Consider the following 15,882-nt stretch of genomic DNA (forward strand, 5'->3'; position numbering starts at 1 on the left):
ATTCAAACAATTAACATTTATAATAAAAAAATTAATATTAACATATTGTTTTATTAATATTAATAATTAATAATAATTATTATTTAATTAATAATTATTAATTCTCGTGAGATTAATTCTAGTTATCGAACTAAATTCAAGATAAAAATGTTACGTTAAATTAGATGAATTAGATCTGTGATAGTTCTGTTTGATAAATTCCGTAACAACATAAATTAAAATAACAATGGATATTAATATCAAAGCGGAGAGAATGTAAATAATGATACTTAAATCCATCGCGTGCTCCTCTGTCGTTGGTAAAATGACTTTAAATTCAATGTCATTCTCAAATTTAATAGTTTGATTTCGTTGACTGGGAGTATTTCTTTTCGACCTCAAGTGACCCGCCGGACAATTTAGAATGCAATCAGCTCCATCCAGACATCCAATTACCTTCACGCTTATTATCATCTCGTCGTTCTCCTTCATATTTTCAAACATAAATGCTTTAAAAAGCAAATAACTCTCCAAAGGTGACACTCTGTATTGTTCACGTGAACATACTGATCTAATTTCTGGATTCAAACAACCATTTGTATCTAAAATTGAAACGCTGTTCATTATTTTTCTTCTCTGCCTTCTTTCCACGAAATAAATTGTCACGTCGCTGATTTTCGAGTACTGCCAACCTGGGACGAAAAAAAATTATCTTATCAGGACTCGAACCAGTGAAAGTGTTTAATAATAAAACTACAGGGTGGCCGCTGGACCGGGAAAACCGGGAAATGACAGTGAATTTTTTTGGACAGGGAAAAACCGGGAAATGACAGTGAATTTTGAACTTGACCGGGATTTTGGATTTTTTTTTAAAAACACACATTACTTTGTGAGAAAAAATAGAAATATTTATTTCAAGACTTAGGTATTAACTATATTTCATTAAAAAAGATTGAACGATCTTCTCTAAAATCTATTTATATTTTGTCAGAGAATTTTATAAAAAGTACTATCAAAATATTCAATTTCTAGAATTTATAAGAAAATTATGAATTTTGTTGTCCAACGTAACAGACTTAGAAAAAGAAAATATTAAATTTAATTTTAAATTCTTTCTATTTCTAACAATAATTAAACAAAATATAATTTTAATTAAACTTGTCAAAAAAATTTCAATGAGAAAAAAATTTCACATCCTATAAAATAGTGAAAAATAAATCAATTTAAAAATTTTTTTGCAATAATATTATAACAAAACAAATAAGAATTATTAAAAATTTGAACTAATAGAACAAAAGTGATACGAAATTTATAAAAATTAATTTTTGAATAATAAATAATGTAAATAAAAATAAATAAAATTTCTTTTTTTAGAAAATAAATTTTAAAAAAATCGTATTTTGCATTAATATCAATTAGTTTTTTTTGCAATTATTGATAAGCAAATTTTTCTATATTTTAGAATGTTAAATTAATATTACTATTATAGATTGAATTTTAAAAAATTTCAAATTGAAGTTTTAGAAAAGTTGAATTTTAAAAGATTTTAATTAAAAATTCTGAATTAGTTAGTTTTTAAAAATATTTTTATTCACATTTTTTCAAAATAGTTATGTTTTTGAATATGTACCTAATATTTAATTGAAAAATTTTCAAATTATTCAAAATTTCATGAAATAATTTATGACCGGGAAATGACCGTGAATTTTTTTTTACAAAAAAAGTGGCCACCCTGAACTAAAATTTTAACTGAAATTCTTTAAATCAATTTTTACTAGAAAATTCTACGAGAATTCAATTATTTAAATTTAATAATTTATTGAATAATTGAATGTTTCTTAAAATTCAATTCTCATAAAAAATTTTATCAACAAACTTTTAAGTAATTGATTTATTTAGACGATTTTTAATAAAATCTTTAAGAATAATTACATTTTTCGAGAAATTTGATTAAAATTATATTAAAAATAATTGAAATCCTGCGATGAGTTTTTTACATAAATTTGTGAAAATAATTGAATCCCTAAGAAGAATTTTATTATTTTTGAACATAATTAAATTTTTTACGAAGATTTTTGTTGCTCTTGAAAATAATTGAATTTTTGATATAATTTGTAACTTCTCGAAAATTCAATTTCCTTTTAGAGTTTTTGACTAAAATTCTTCTTTAAATCAATTATTTTTAATAATTTTCGAAGAAGTGAAATTTAATCAATTTTTATTAAAAAATTCTAATAGGATTCAATTATTTAAATATACAAAAATAAATAATTTATTGAATAATTGAATGTTTCTTAAAATTCAATTCTCATAAAAAAATTTATAAACAATTTTTCAAATAATTGAATTCTTTCGATGATTTTTAATAAAATTTTTAAGAATAATTGCATTTTTCGAGAAATTTGATTCAAATTTATTATATTAAAAATAATTGAAATTTACCGATGAATTTTATTATTAGTGAAAATAATTGAATCCCTAAGAAGAAATTTTAAAAATTTCTGAACAGAATTGGATTTTTGAGAAGAATTTTATTGCTCTTGAAAACAATGCAATTTCTGCAATAATTTTTAACTTGTCCAAAATTAAATTTATTTTAGTGTTAAAATATTTCTATAAATCCATTATTTGTTATAATTTTTAAAAAAGATTTTAAAAAATTTTTAAATTCATTTGTTTTTAATAGAAATTCACTTTTAAATCAAATTGTATTACAAAATTCTATTAGAATTCAATTATTTAAATACAAAAAATAATTTATTGAATATTTAAATGTTTCTTAAAATTCAATTCTTATAAAGAATTAGATCAACATATTTTTAGATAATTGAATTTTTTCGACGAATTTTAATTAATTCTTCTACAGAATTGTTAGTTAAAAGTATGAAAAATTAAAATTGTCAAAGATTTGAAATATATTTTTAAATCACTTTTTATTAAAAAATTCTACTAGAATTGAATTATTTAAATACAAAAATTAATAATTTATTAAATAATTGAATGTTTCTTAAAATTGAATTTTCGTAAAGAATTTTGCCAACAAATTTTTAAATAATTGAATTTTTTGACTCATTTAAAAAAAATTTTTAAGAATAATATTACATTTTTGAAAAATTCGATTAAATTAATAATTTTCAAGAAATTTATAATAAAAATTGTAAATAATTTAATTCTTGGAAAATTTTTATTATTTATGAAAATAATTGAATTGTTAGGAAGAAATTTATAAAAAATTTGTAAATAATTGAATTATTTCGAAGTTATTTATAAAAAAAAATAAATAATTGAATTCCTGAGAAGAATTTTATTATTTATGAAAATAATTGAATTATTGATAAAGATTTTGATTACAACTTTTTAAAATAATTGAATTCCCAAGAAAAAATTTATTACTTTTAAAAATAATTGAATTCTTGTGATGAATATTGTTATCTATGAAAATAATTGAATTTTGAAAAGAATTTTCTTAAAATGACTCAAAGTAATTGATTTTCAGAGAAGAATTTTATGATTTTTAATTATGATTAAATTATGATTTATAATTTTGACGAGAATTAAAAAAAAATTTCTGAACAGAATTGAATTTCTGCGAAGAATTTGATTACTTTTGAAAATAATTGAATTTCTGCAATCATTTGTAATTTCTCTGAAATTCTCCAAATTAAATCGTTCAATTTACGAAGTTTATTTTAAATAAACTAGTAAGTTTAATTTACTAGTTCGAGCACTGAATTATTTATTTTTTAATGTTAAATCCTATTAATAATTTTATTAATTTTTCTTTTGAACTTTATTAATATTTTTCAAATTACTATTACCATCGCCTTCGCGAACCAAGACACGAAGTAAAATTTCTTCGCCTAAAATGACAGTTCCTCCTGATTCAATTCGAGTGTCGAAAACATTTTCCGAATTGAAAGTCTTTCTATAAAGGGCCACATCAGTCTGGAAATCGCTTTTATATCCACCTGTTTCAATTTTCGGTAACATTTTTCCTGTTCTGAAAAAGTTATTAATTGTATTGACAAATTTTTAAAAATAATTTTTCTGAATAATATTTATCATAGTAAATCATTTGATTTTCTAATAAAGAAGAAGTTCTGAAGAAAGAGGAAAAGAAAATCATTTTAATTCAGATATTCAAATAATTGTTTACGAATTGAAAAATAACTCACGTGTCTAAGGAATTAATGCTGATTTTCTTCACATGTGAAACAATTTTATCTTGACCTCTGCACTGCAAAGTAATTTTGAAATCCTCCTTCAATTTTAAACCAGTTATCAAAGGGAATCGGAGATTTAGACAATAACTCGAATCCGATCCATTCGAACATTCCGTGACACCACAATTCCAAAATTGATTACCATCCAAATCAATTTTATATTCGTTTTGTAAATTTTTGATTTCGCAACTATCGCTACCAGTGTTCTCTATTATTGGTTGACCTGTCCTCCTCAATGGTGTCAAGGACACTCTAAAAAAATTCCAAATTTTACTTTCAATTAATTTTTTATCCAAATAAATAATAATAATCATAATAATAAATCATAAATACGTCCCTAAAATTTAACCTCGACTTTATTATAATTTTTTATTCCATCTTTTACCTGAAATAAATTTCATCGTCAGAATTTCTGCAGGACATTTCATTGACCTTGACAAATTCAGTGTTGGAATCATCAGTTATTTGTTGAGGTCTACCAAATTTATAGAAATTATCCTCCTGATCAATTTGAAATGGTGTTTGTAAATTCAAATTTGGTTGTGATGATAATTTATGAAAATGAATCCATGAAGAACTTCTTAATTTGTTGTCGATGATTTCCGGACGTAAAACACTAGGCACTTCCGGTGGTAAATAAAATCGCTGGGCCATAGCACCTCTCGTAAGATTATTTCGCTTAGGAAAATTAATAAGAACTGGCTCTTGCAGCGAGCGGAAGTATGCAGGCACAATCGTCTCTAATTTATCGCCAATTGTTGATGAGACCATTAACATCAACAATAATACAATCTATTAAATAAAAAAAAAAGAATTAGGGACACAATTTTTATTTTGTATTTTAATATTGTTTCTGAATTTAAATATTGTTTCTGTATTTAAATATTGTTTCCACTACAGTAAATCGTGAGGTATTAAAAAGTGTTGCAGATTAAATTAACACCAAAGAAGATTAAAATAATCAATTTTGGTGTTATTTTTTACAATGAATGAAATTTTAGTTCATTAAATTTTTTTTATAACTATAAAACATGAAGAAATGGATAACTCCGAGTCGAAGACTCGGAGTGATCGATTTCTTCATATTTTATAATAATTAAAGATGACCAAGTAATAAAATCATTATTATATTATAAAAATATTATACTTCTCCAAAATTCTTTTCATTATTTCAATTCAATCATTATATTCAAAAATTTTTAACTACAATTTTACTTTATATCAATTATTTTTAATAATTTTCGAAAAAGTTCTTTGGCAATTTTCAAATCCATTTTTTTACAGTATTCAATTTCACGAAAATTAAAATTAAAAATTTTCAATTATTCCTAAATTCTTTAATTAAATGCATATTAGAAAATAAAAACTTCAAATAATTTAAAAGAAATTAATTTAAAAATTCAATTATATCCAAAAATTGACGCTATATTGCTTTTAATATTCAATTATAATCTAAAATTTTAACTGAAATTAATTTTTAAATCAATTTTTATTAGAAAATTCTACTAGAATTGAATAATTAAAATACAAAAATTAATAATTTATTTAAAATTGAATGTTTCTTAAAATTAAATCATCGTAAAGAATTTTATCAAAAAATTTTCAAATAACTGAATTCTTTTGATGAATTTTAATAAAATTTTTAAGAATAATTACATTTTTGAGATATTTGATTAAAATTTATTGTATTAAAAATAATCGAAATTCTGCACTGAGATTTATTTTTTATGAATAAAATTGAATTATTGTGAAGAAATTTATAAAAAAAATTGTAAATAATTAAATTCTTGGGAAATTTTTATTATTTATGAAAATAATTGAATTTCTGAAAAGCATTTTATTACTCTTGAAAATAAGTTTATTTTCGTGATTAATATTGTTATTTAGGAAAATAATTGAATTTTGCAAAGAATTTTTTTAAAATGAATCAAAACAATTTAATTTTCTGGAATAATTTTGATATTTATCGACATAATTGAATTCTTGTGAAGAATTTTATTTAAAACTAAAAGAATAATTGAATTATTTCAAAAGAATATAATTAAAATCGTATTTAAAATAATTGATTCCTTTAGAACAATTTTATTAAAATATTTGAAAGTAATTGAATTCCTGTGAAAAATTCTAATATTTTTGTAAATAATTGACTTTTTTCAAAGAATTTAAAAAAAACCATTTTTTTAAATAATTGATTTTTTCGAGGAATTGAAATTAAATTTTTAGGAATAATTAAAAATAATTATTTTTAATAAATAATTGGATTAAAAATAATTGAAATCCTGCGATGAATTTTTTTATATATATGAAAATAATTGAATAGTTGCTACGAATTTTATTAAATTTTTCAAAAATAATGGAATTCCTGAGAAGTGTTTTATAATTTACGAAAATAATTGAATGTTTACGTAGAATAAAAACTTCAAATAATATAAAAAATAATTCAAATAAACTTTTTTAAAAAAATTAATTTCGAAATTCAAATATTTCTAAAAATTCAAGCTATATTGCTTTAAATATTCAATTATTATCAAAAATTTTAACTGAAATTCATTTTTAAATCAATTTTGATTAAAAAATTCTACGAGAATCCAATTATTTAAATACAAAAGTAATTTATTTGAATATAAAATTCAATTCTCATAAAGAATTTTATCAACTTTTTAAATAATTGAATTTTTGCGAGGAATTTTAATAAAATTTTTAATAATAATCACATTATTCGAGAAATCTGATGAAAATTATATTAAAAATAATTGAAATTCACCGATGAATTTTATTATTAGTGAAAATAATTGAATCCCTAAGAAGAATTTTTAAAAATTTCTGAACAGAATTGAATTTCTGAAAAAAATTTTATTGCTCTTGAAAATAATTGAAGTTTTGCAATAATTTGCAACTTCTTCAAAATACAATTTTTTTAGTGTTTTTAACTAAAATTCTTCTATAAATTCATTATTTTTCATAATTTTTAAAAAAGGTCTTTGAGAATTTTCAAATTTATTTGTTTACAATTCAATTTTACAAAATTTTCATTTTCGAAAATTCTCCAATTAAATATAAATTCAAAAATAAGAACTTGAAATAATTTCAATAAAAATCTTATTAAACTTTTAAAAAGAATTAATTCTACAGAATTGTTTGTCAAAAATATGAAAAATTAGGAATTTTAATGATATTTTAATTTGAAACTTTTTCAAAAATTAATTATCTACCATTCTTATTAGTAAATTCTACACGAGAAATCACTTATTTAAATACAAAAATAAATAATTTATTAATTTCATGTTTCTTGAAATTAAATTCTCATAAAAAATGTTATCAACAAATTTTTTAAATCATTAAATTCTTTGGACGAATTTTAATAAAATTTTTCAGAATAATTACATTTTTCGAGGAATTCGATTAAAATTGCATTAAAAATAATTGAAATTCATGCAATGAGTTTTGTTATTTATGAAAATAATTGAATTCCTAAAAGAATTTTATTATTTATAAAAATAATTGAATCTCTGTAAAAAAGTTATTATTTATTATGAAAATAATTGAATTATTGCGAAGAAATTTATAAAATATTTGTAAATAGTTGATTTTCTGTAAAAATTTTGATTATTTATGAAAATAATTGAATGTTTGCGTAGAATTTTATTCAATTTTTTTCTAATAATGGAATTCTTTTGGAAAATTTTATTGAAATAGTAGATAATTGAAAATCATTGAATTTTAGAAAACTTTTGAAAATAATTGAAATTTTGACAAGAATTTGATTAAACTTTTGTAAAATAATGGAATATCAGAGAAGAATTTTATTATTTATAAAGAGAATTGGAATTTTGAAGAGAATTTTTTTAAATTTTTGAACACAATTGAACATAGTTACTATGTTACTAAGTTAGTTAGTAACTAACTTACTATTCTCCCTGGAGAAGATAAATTCGTTGAATTTTTACAAATCGTTGACTTTGGTGTTTTATTTAAAGTAAAATTACATTCATAGTTAAAAATAACACCAAAATAGATTATTTTAATCCTTTCTGGTGTTAATTTAATCCTAGAGGGATTTAACTGTTGCAGATTATTTTAATCCATTCTGGTGTTATTTTAACACCTCACGTTTTACTGTGTCTGTATTTAAATATTGTTTCTCTATTTCAATATTGTTCCAGTATTTTAATATTGGTTCACTATTTCAATATTCCAACATCGATTCAATATTATTTGCGACAATTATACAAAAAAAAAAAAAATCTGTAAAATTTACCCGAAAATGAAAAGTTTCCCAAAGGGAGCAACAAACTGCGTTTGCGAAACACATATTGAGAACTAAACTGAACGAAGGAAATTGCGATTGCTTTTAAAGGTACCACTTATTAATAAAACTCACAAGGACTGATTATTGTTTGACGGGAACAAGGACCTACAACGATGTCCATTATTGATTACAATGAGTCTCGTTTCGTGATCTGGCTGATGATTGAGTACTTAACATAAAACATCATCCATATCCCAGATATTCAAAACCGTCACCATTAGCGATACAATTTTTTTTCTTTATAGCATCAACGGACTCTTCATTTTTCGTAAAACACAATTTGGGTTAAAAGGTTTCCGTGACAAGTTGTACCACATCAAACTTCTTCTTTACATTATTTTGTCCTCTTTTCCTTCCTCATAGATCCGAATGTATTCGCAATCATTTCCTTCTTTTCATTAAATAAAAATTTTTAATTTTTAATTTTTAATTTTTAATTTAAAATTTTAAATTTTAAATTTTAAATTTTAAATTTTAAATTTTAAATTTTAAATTTTAAATTTAAATTTTAAATTTTAAAATTAAAAATATTCTTTCCATTAAAATAAATTCCATTAGGATAAATTTATTTTCAAATAGATATACTGTTTGATATATTTTACTCATCGTTATCTAGTGTTTACGCATTATACAAAAAATCCGTAATAAAATTTTTCTAATTTCTTTTTCTCCACTCGAGTAAATTTTCTAAATTACTCCCAGGATCATTACACTGAAAATGAGAATAAACAATTAGTATTCTATACAAATTATTTATACATAGAAATTTTAATTAAATTTTACAGTACTTAACTAATCGAGTAATGATCTGAACGAATTAATGAGTATTCGAAAAGAAATTACAGGGCTCGTACGATATAATTTGGAGAATTTTAGAGAAATTATAAATGATTGCAGAAATTCAATTATTTTCAAAAGTAATAGAACTCTTCGCAAAAATTCAATTCCGTTTAGAAATTATTAAAAATTCTCGTCAAAATTTCAATTATCTTTAGAAATAATAAAATTCTTCTCTGAAATTCAATTATTTTCAAAAATTTTATTAAAATTCTTCTCTGAAATTCAATTATTTTCAAAAATTTGCCTCAATTCAATAATTTTTAATATCAACTATTTTAATAAAATTTTCCATTAAAATTCAATTATTTAAACAAATTTTAATAAAATTCTACGTAAAAATTTAATTATTTTCATAAAATAATAGAGAATTTCACAGGAATTGAATTATTTACAAATTTTTTATAAATTTTATCGCAATAATTGAATTATTTTCATAAATAATAAAAATTTCACAGGGAGTCAAATATTTTAATAAATAATAATTTCTTCTCGAAATAATTCAATTATTTTCATAAATAATTAAACTGATCGCAGAATTTCCATTCTTTTAATACAATTTTAATCGAATTCCTTGAAAAATGTAACAATTCTTAAAAAATGTTATTAAAATTTATCGAAAGAATTTAATTGTTTTAAAAAAGTTTTCTCAATTCAATGATTTTCAATATCAGCTTTTTTAATAAAATTTTCCAAAAGAATTCAATTATTATTTAAAAAAATTATAATAAAATTCTACGTAAACATTTCATTATTATTTTCATAAATAATAAAAATTTTACAGGATTTCAATTATTTACAAATTTTGTATAAATTTCAATTATTTTCATAAATAATAAAAAATTCTCAAGAATTCAATTATTTTCCATTTTTTTTATAAATTTCTTCACAACAATTCAATTATTTTCATAAATAATAAAATTTTTACAGGGATTCAATTATTTTCATAAATAATAAAACTCATTGCAGAATTTCAATTATCTTTAATACAATTTTAATCAAATTTCTCAAAAAAGGAATTCTCCCTAAAAATTTTATTAAAATGAGTCAAAAGAATTCAATTATTTAAGTTGATAAAGCTCTTTACGAAAATTCAATTTTAAGAAACATTCAATTATTTAATAAATTATTTATTTTTGTATTTAAATAATTCAATTCTAGTAGAATTTTCTAATAAAAATTTGAATCAAAAATAAATTTCAGTTAAAATAGACAATAATTGAATATTAAAAGCATTATAGCCTGAATTTTTCGAAATAATTGAATTTTAAATAGGTTCCGAATTACAATCTTTGAAAATTAGAATTTTTCATACTTTTAACTAACAATTCTGTAGAAGAATAAATTTTTTTGAATTTTACTTCAAAATTTTTTTTTTGAAGTTTTTATTTTCTAATATATATTTAATTGAAGAATTTCCGAAGAATGGAAATTTTTTAAAATTGAATTAAAAATAAAAATTTGAAAATTCTCAAAGAACTGTTTCAAAACTTATTAAAAATAATGGATTTATAAAAAAATTTTAGTTAAAAACACTAAAAAAAATTGAATTTTGGAGAAGTTGCAAATTATTGCAAAAATTCAATTACATTTTCAAGAGCAATAAAATTCTTTTCAGAAATTCAATTCTGTTCAGAAATTTTTAAAACTTCTTAGGGATTCAATTATTTTCACTAATAATAAAATTCATCGGTGAATTTCAATTATTTTTAATGTAATTTTAATCGAATTTCTCGAAACATGTGATTATTCTTAAAAATTTTATTAAAATTCTTCGCAAGAATTCAATTATTTCAAAAGTTGATAAAATTCTTTATGAGAATTGAATTTTATTGTCAAATACATTATTTTTGAATTTAAATAATTGGATTTAGAATTTTCTTATAAAAATTGATTTAAAAATGAATTTCAGTTAAAAATTTAGACAATAATTGAATATTTAAACACTAAAAAAAATTTAATATTAGAGAAGTTACAAATTATTGCAGAAATTCAATTTTTTCAAGAGTAGTAATATTTTTTGCAAAAATTAAATATTGTTTAAAAATAATAAAATTCTTTTTACGTATTCAATTATTTTCTTAAATAATAAAACTCATCTCGGAATATTAATTATTTTAAGAATTCAATTATCTAAAAAATTGTTTATAAATTTCTTTATGAGAATTGAATTTTAAGAAACATTCAATTATTCAATAAATAAAATATATTATAAATTTTTTCACAATAATTCAATTATTTAAAAAATTTTTATAAATTTCTTCTCAATAATTCAATTATTTTCATAAATAATAAAACTCTTTGCAGAATTTAAATTATTTTGAATACAATTTTAATCAAATTTCTCGAAAAATGTAATTATTCTTAAAAATTTTATTGAAATTCGTCGAAAAAAATCAATTATTTAAAAATTTGTTGATAACATTTTTTAAGTGAATTTAATTTTAAGAAACATTCAATTATTCAATATAAATTATTTATTTTTGTATTTAAATAATTGAATTTTCTTAGAATTTTTTAATAAAAATGGGTTTAAAAATGGATTTTTGTAAAAATTTTAGATAATAATTGATTATTAAAAGCGATATAGCTTGAATTTTGAAAAAGTTTCAAATTAAATTCTTCGAAAATCTGAATTTTTCATATTTTTAACTAACAATTCTGTATAATTAATTTTTTTCAAAAAGTTTCATTGAAATTATTCAAAGTTTTATTTTCAAATTTATATTAATTGAAGAATTTCCGAATTATCAATGAAATTTCGTAAAATTTAATTGTAAACAAATAGATTTGAAAATTCTCAGAATGTTTTTACAAATTATTATAAATAATTGATTTAAAGAAGAATTTTAGTTAAAAATTCTAGAAAATAATAATTAAATAATTTAACTTTTTCAATTTAACAATTTTCAATTTAACTTTTTCAAAATTATTTTCATCATTTCAATTATTGAAATGATGAAAATAATTTTGAAAAAGTTACAGAACAATATTCTAACAATATGAAGTAATGATTTTATCACTGGGCCATCTTTAATTAATATAAAACATGAAGAAATGAATCATTCCGAGTCGAAGACTCGGAGTGATTCATTTCTTCATGTTTTATATTTATGAAAAAAAATAATTTCTAGTTTTAAGTAAAGTGTTTTTTTATTTAATTCGGACTGGTTATATTTTTATCAGTAATTGGTCCGTAATTTTTCATTTTTGGTCTGTAAAGTCCGTATTTTTAAATACTTTCACTAATTCGTGCCCTGAAACTAGAAAATTTAAATTCTTTTGTTTTCCCACTTCTGAATTTTAAATTATTGTATAGTTTTAGAAAAAACACTTATTTGTTGCCGCCTAATATGTGAAACATTACGGTATTAATGACTTTTCGAATATAAATATGTAATGCTCGTAATAAAGTTTGACTTATTTGGCGGTATCGTGATATTCTTCTAACAACATGTTGGTCACGCTATTGTGATAATGCACTTGCCCATTATTTCAAGTGCGAAAAACACCTGCACTTCAAGATTTGCAGACAAGTCTCCGCTATACAATGGCTATGGCCCGTGACGAAAACTACTTCTCTGTATATATATGTGTGCAATCGCACGTGTGCTTATAACGGATAATTATATAATTAATCATCAACCTGCATGGAAAAATCATCTTCGACTCCAAACAAGAATATTCTTCTTCCTGAAATTTTACAAAAAAAAAGTACAGGGATTTTAGTACCGTAACTATTATTATAAAGGGAAAAAATTAAATATTAAATACATTTTACCCAAAGTGATGGGAGTAGAAAAAAAATAGTACTAAAACGATCCTTAAACAAAAGATTGCAATACTTAGACACTTAGAGGAAAGGAGTAAAGACCCTTCGGCATTCGGAAATGTCTGAGCGAATTCCACAGACGCAGAAATCCAAGACTACAGGAAAATTACGATTAAGGCGAATGAGAGAAGTTAGTTTTCTGAAAAAACGACTTATTTCCTCACATCGTTGCTCTCGGGGAGAGAGAGAGATTATTTAAACCCCATAAAATATATCTAATAAATCACACTTTTCAACTACCGGGAAACGTAATAAGAAATAATACACATTTTCTGTTAATTCAACTATTAAATAAACGCAACTTTTTAATTTTGTATTTTAGTTTTACCAATAGAGTAATTAAGTTTGATTTTGAAAATTAGATTTTTACTCACTTGGAAAAAGAACGGTTATCATATTTGATATTAAAAATTCAGTTTAATTTGCACTGTTGTTCTCTTAAATCGTTCTTTTAGAAAAAAAGGAGCTTTACATGTAAAACACGTGAACCGTGCTCTTAAAGCGATAAGATATAACGGTCATGAAGACAATCTGCTATTTCTCAAACTCAATCAGTGACATTTACAGTAATATAAATGGAATCAAAGATTGCTGATATACTTTTTTTTCTCCCCCCTTTCCAGACTCTATATCTTCCCGTAATCGTGTAAAAAAAGGAACTGCTTTTCCTCGCATATGTAATTTATTCAATTCCATATACGATGTGTGCTTCTACATATATACACAAATTCAAGAAATATTTAGACTGCGACTCCTAACAGTAGATCTATAATCAAATTGTTGGACGAAATTATCCTCTGTTTCTTCATTTTATTAATAATTCACAATTCTTCAATATAAAGGCAAACTGCTCTATAAATAAAAGTCGGAAATTGTAGGTTTCATTTACCGTACAGTATTTGAAATTGTTAAATTACAGATTCTGAATAAATCGACCATCATATTCCGTGGAACATAATATCCAATTTGAAATTGTGCTGAAAAAAAAATAAAAATTTGTCACATTTTTGGTGACAATTTTTCTTCTATTTTATTTTCAAAAGCATAAATTTTCTCTGAATTTCCGTGATTACATGTTTGTTTCCCGAGAGTCGAAATTGTATGTTTCGATTCTAGGAACGTTTCCGAAACGAATAACATTCATATTCGACACTGAATAATTTATACAACAATGGATATTTTGCCCCGACAATTTAAGACAATGTGGTTCTGTGGCGTGTGGAATGAAGACACAAAATTTCCCACACTGAGAAGAATCTACAAAATCTTGGTTCTTTTTTCCATTCATTATTTTACAATAGCGGAAATTGTACAGTTTATCATATCAGCCGATAGTGTGGAAAATTTTGCCGACATTTATCCAGCGCTAACTTTTTTGCAATTTTGTTTCAAGCTGATAAATTTTGTCATCAAGGAACGTGAAATGGGGGAAATTTTACAAAACTTCCGTCACGAGACATTTAAGGCAAAAACAAGTGATGAAAAATTTATTCTCAATAAATACTTCAGGAAATCGCAAAAAATTTTTCTTATCAATGTATTCGTGGAGATATGCGGAATATTTATTATATTAACGCCATTAATGAAACGTGAAGAAAATACGGAAATTGAACTTCCATTCAAGATGTATCATGTATTTGATATAAGGAATCCAATTGTATTCGTTGGAATGTATATTTATCAATCGATTTTAAATCAATTTTCGATTCTTTGTACGATAACATTGGACACAATGGTGATGGGATTCCTCTTAATAACCATTGGACAATTTGAATTGTGTACTTATAGAATAGGGAATATTGATCGAAAGGAAAAAGAATCGGCGTCGAATTTAATAAAGGAGTATGTCAAACATCATGTTCGGATATTAGATGTTGTCAAGCAAATTGAAGCATTCTTTATGATTATCATTTTTCCGTTCTTCTTCTGTAGTCTGTTGATTCTTTGTACTATTTTGTTTAAAATCGCACAGGTTAGTGTACAATTAGTTATTTGTTAAGTCTTTTTGCCAAGAAGGTACGCTTTTTTGTTTTAACTATTATTTTGCATCCTCTATTTACATTCTTTTTTGTACATTAAACAATTCTTACCTTTTTCAGGAGGAAAGCTTATTTAACGGACATTTGGTAACTTTAGCGCAATACGTGACAACAATACTGTCACTAGTTTTCCTATTCTGTTGGTTTGGGTTTCAGGTTGATGAAAAGGTATACTTCTACTCCTTGTTTTACTATTTTCCTCCTCTGGACTTTCTTTTTAAAATGTATAATTTCTTCCTTAATACTCGTTTTATCGTCTTCGTTCCCAAACAGCACCGAAATTTTTCCTAAAAATTTAGCTTAAAACTTTTTTGAATATTTAAATTAAATTTTTGACTTCTCTTTTACAAGCGAAAATGTAAGTAATAATTTCTTGAAAATTTTTTTAAAATTTTCAGGAAAGTTTCACGCTAAACATGTATGTTGAAGTGAGACATTTAAATCTTTACAAAATTTCCACTAAACTTTGCAAGTAAATACTTGGAAGTTTGCAAGTAAATCTTTAATAAATTTTTAGGAAAGTTTCGGTGTTGTGTCGGTCGTCTTTCTACCCTATCTCCTTCTTCACACACAGTGATGCCGATTTACGAATTTTTTAGAATCAATTATTATAAATTTTCTAGTGTAGTATATATAATTCGTTGAGAGGAACAAATGTCCGGA

The 15,882-nt window shown here is 22.3% G+C and overlaps 2 protein-coding genes across 3 annotated transcripts; one reads left to right on the top strand and one right to left on the bottom strand.

The window, feature by feature from the left end:
- Positions 1-110: 110 nt before the first annotated feature.
- On the bottom strand, positions 111-8,658 carry LOC122508461. Of its 2 annotated transcripts, none has more exons than XM_043621826.1 (5): positions 8,584-8,658; positions 4,588-4,994; positions 4,155-4,454; positions 3,798-3,979; positions 111-671 (listed from the first exon to the last, which is right to left on the bottom strand). In XM_043621826.1, the coding sequence occupies exons 2-5, from the start codon at positions 4,977-4,979 to the stop codon at positions 151-153; spliced, it is 1,395 nt and encodes a 464-aa protein (XP_043477761.1). In that variant the 5' UTR covers positions 4,980-4,994; positions 8,584-8,658; the 3' UTR covers positions 111-150. The 2 variants fall into 2 exon arrangements, with proteins under 2 accessions (XP_043477761.1, XP_043477760.1); XM_043621825.1 differs by lacking the exon at positions 8,584-8,658 and adding an exon at positions 8,461-8,526.
- A 5,693-nt stretch (positions 8,659-14,351) lies between these two features.
- LOC122508532 (odorant receptor 47a-like) lies at positions 14,352-15,387 on the top strand (the record flags this gene model as incomplete). The annotated part of the gene is made up of 2 exons (XM_043621946.1): positions 14,352-15,152; positions 15,280-15,387. Coding segments are annotated over exons 1-2 (909 nt in total), but the record flags the coding sequence as incomplete, so codon positions are not given.
- Positions 15,388-15,882: the final 495 nt, after the last annotated feature.

Source organism: Leptopilina heterotoma, unplaced genomic scaffold (genome assembly GCF_015476425.1).
Source record: "Leptopilina heterotoma isolate Lh14 unplaced genomic scaffold, ASM1547642v1 Lhet_54, whole genome shotgun sequence".
NCBI classification, from domain to species: Eukaryota; Metazoa; Arthropoda; class Insecta; order Hymenoptera; family Figitidae; genus Leptopilina; species Leptopilina heterotoma.

What these genes read in the sequence shown, in the direction of transcription:
- LOC122508461 (XM_043621825.1), bottom strand. Translation starts at nt 8,514, where the DNA reads ATGTGTTTCGCAAACGCAGTTTGTTGCTCCCTTTGGGAAACTTTTCAT. An exon ending in AGCATTAATTCCTTAGACAC is followed by an intron (nt 3,980 to 4,154) that starts GTGAGTTATTTT and finishes TAACTTTTTCAG; the next exon opens with AACAGGAAAAATGTTACCGA. An exon ending in CTTGGTTCGCGAAGGCGATG is followed by an intron (nt 672 to 3,797) that starts GTAATAGTAATT and finishes TTTTCGTCCCAG; the next exon opens with GTTGGCAGTACTCGAAAATC.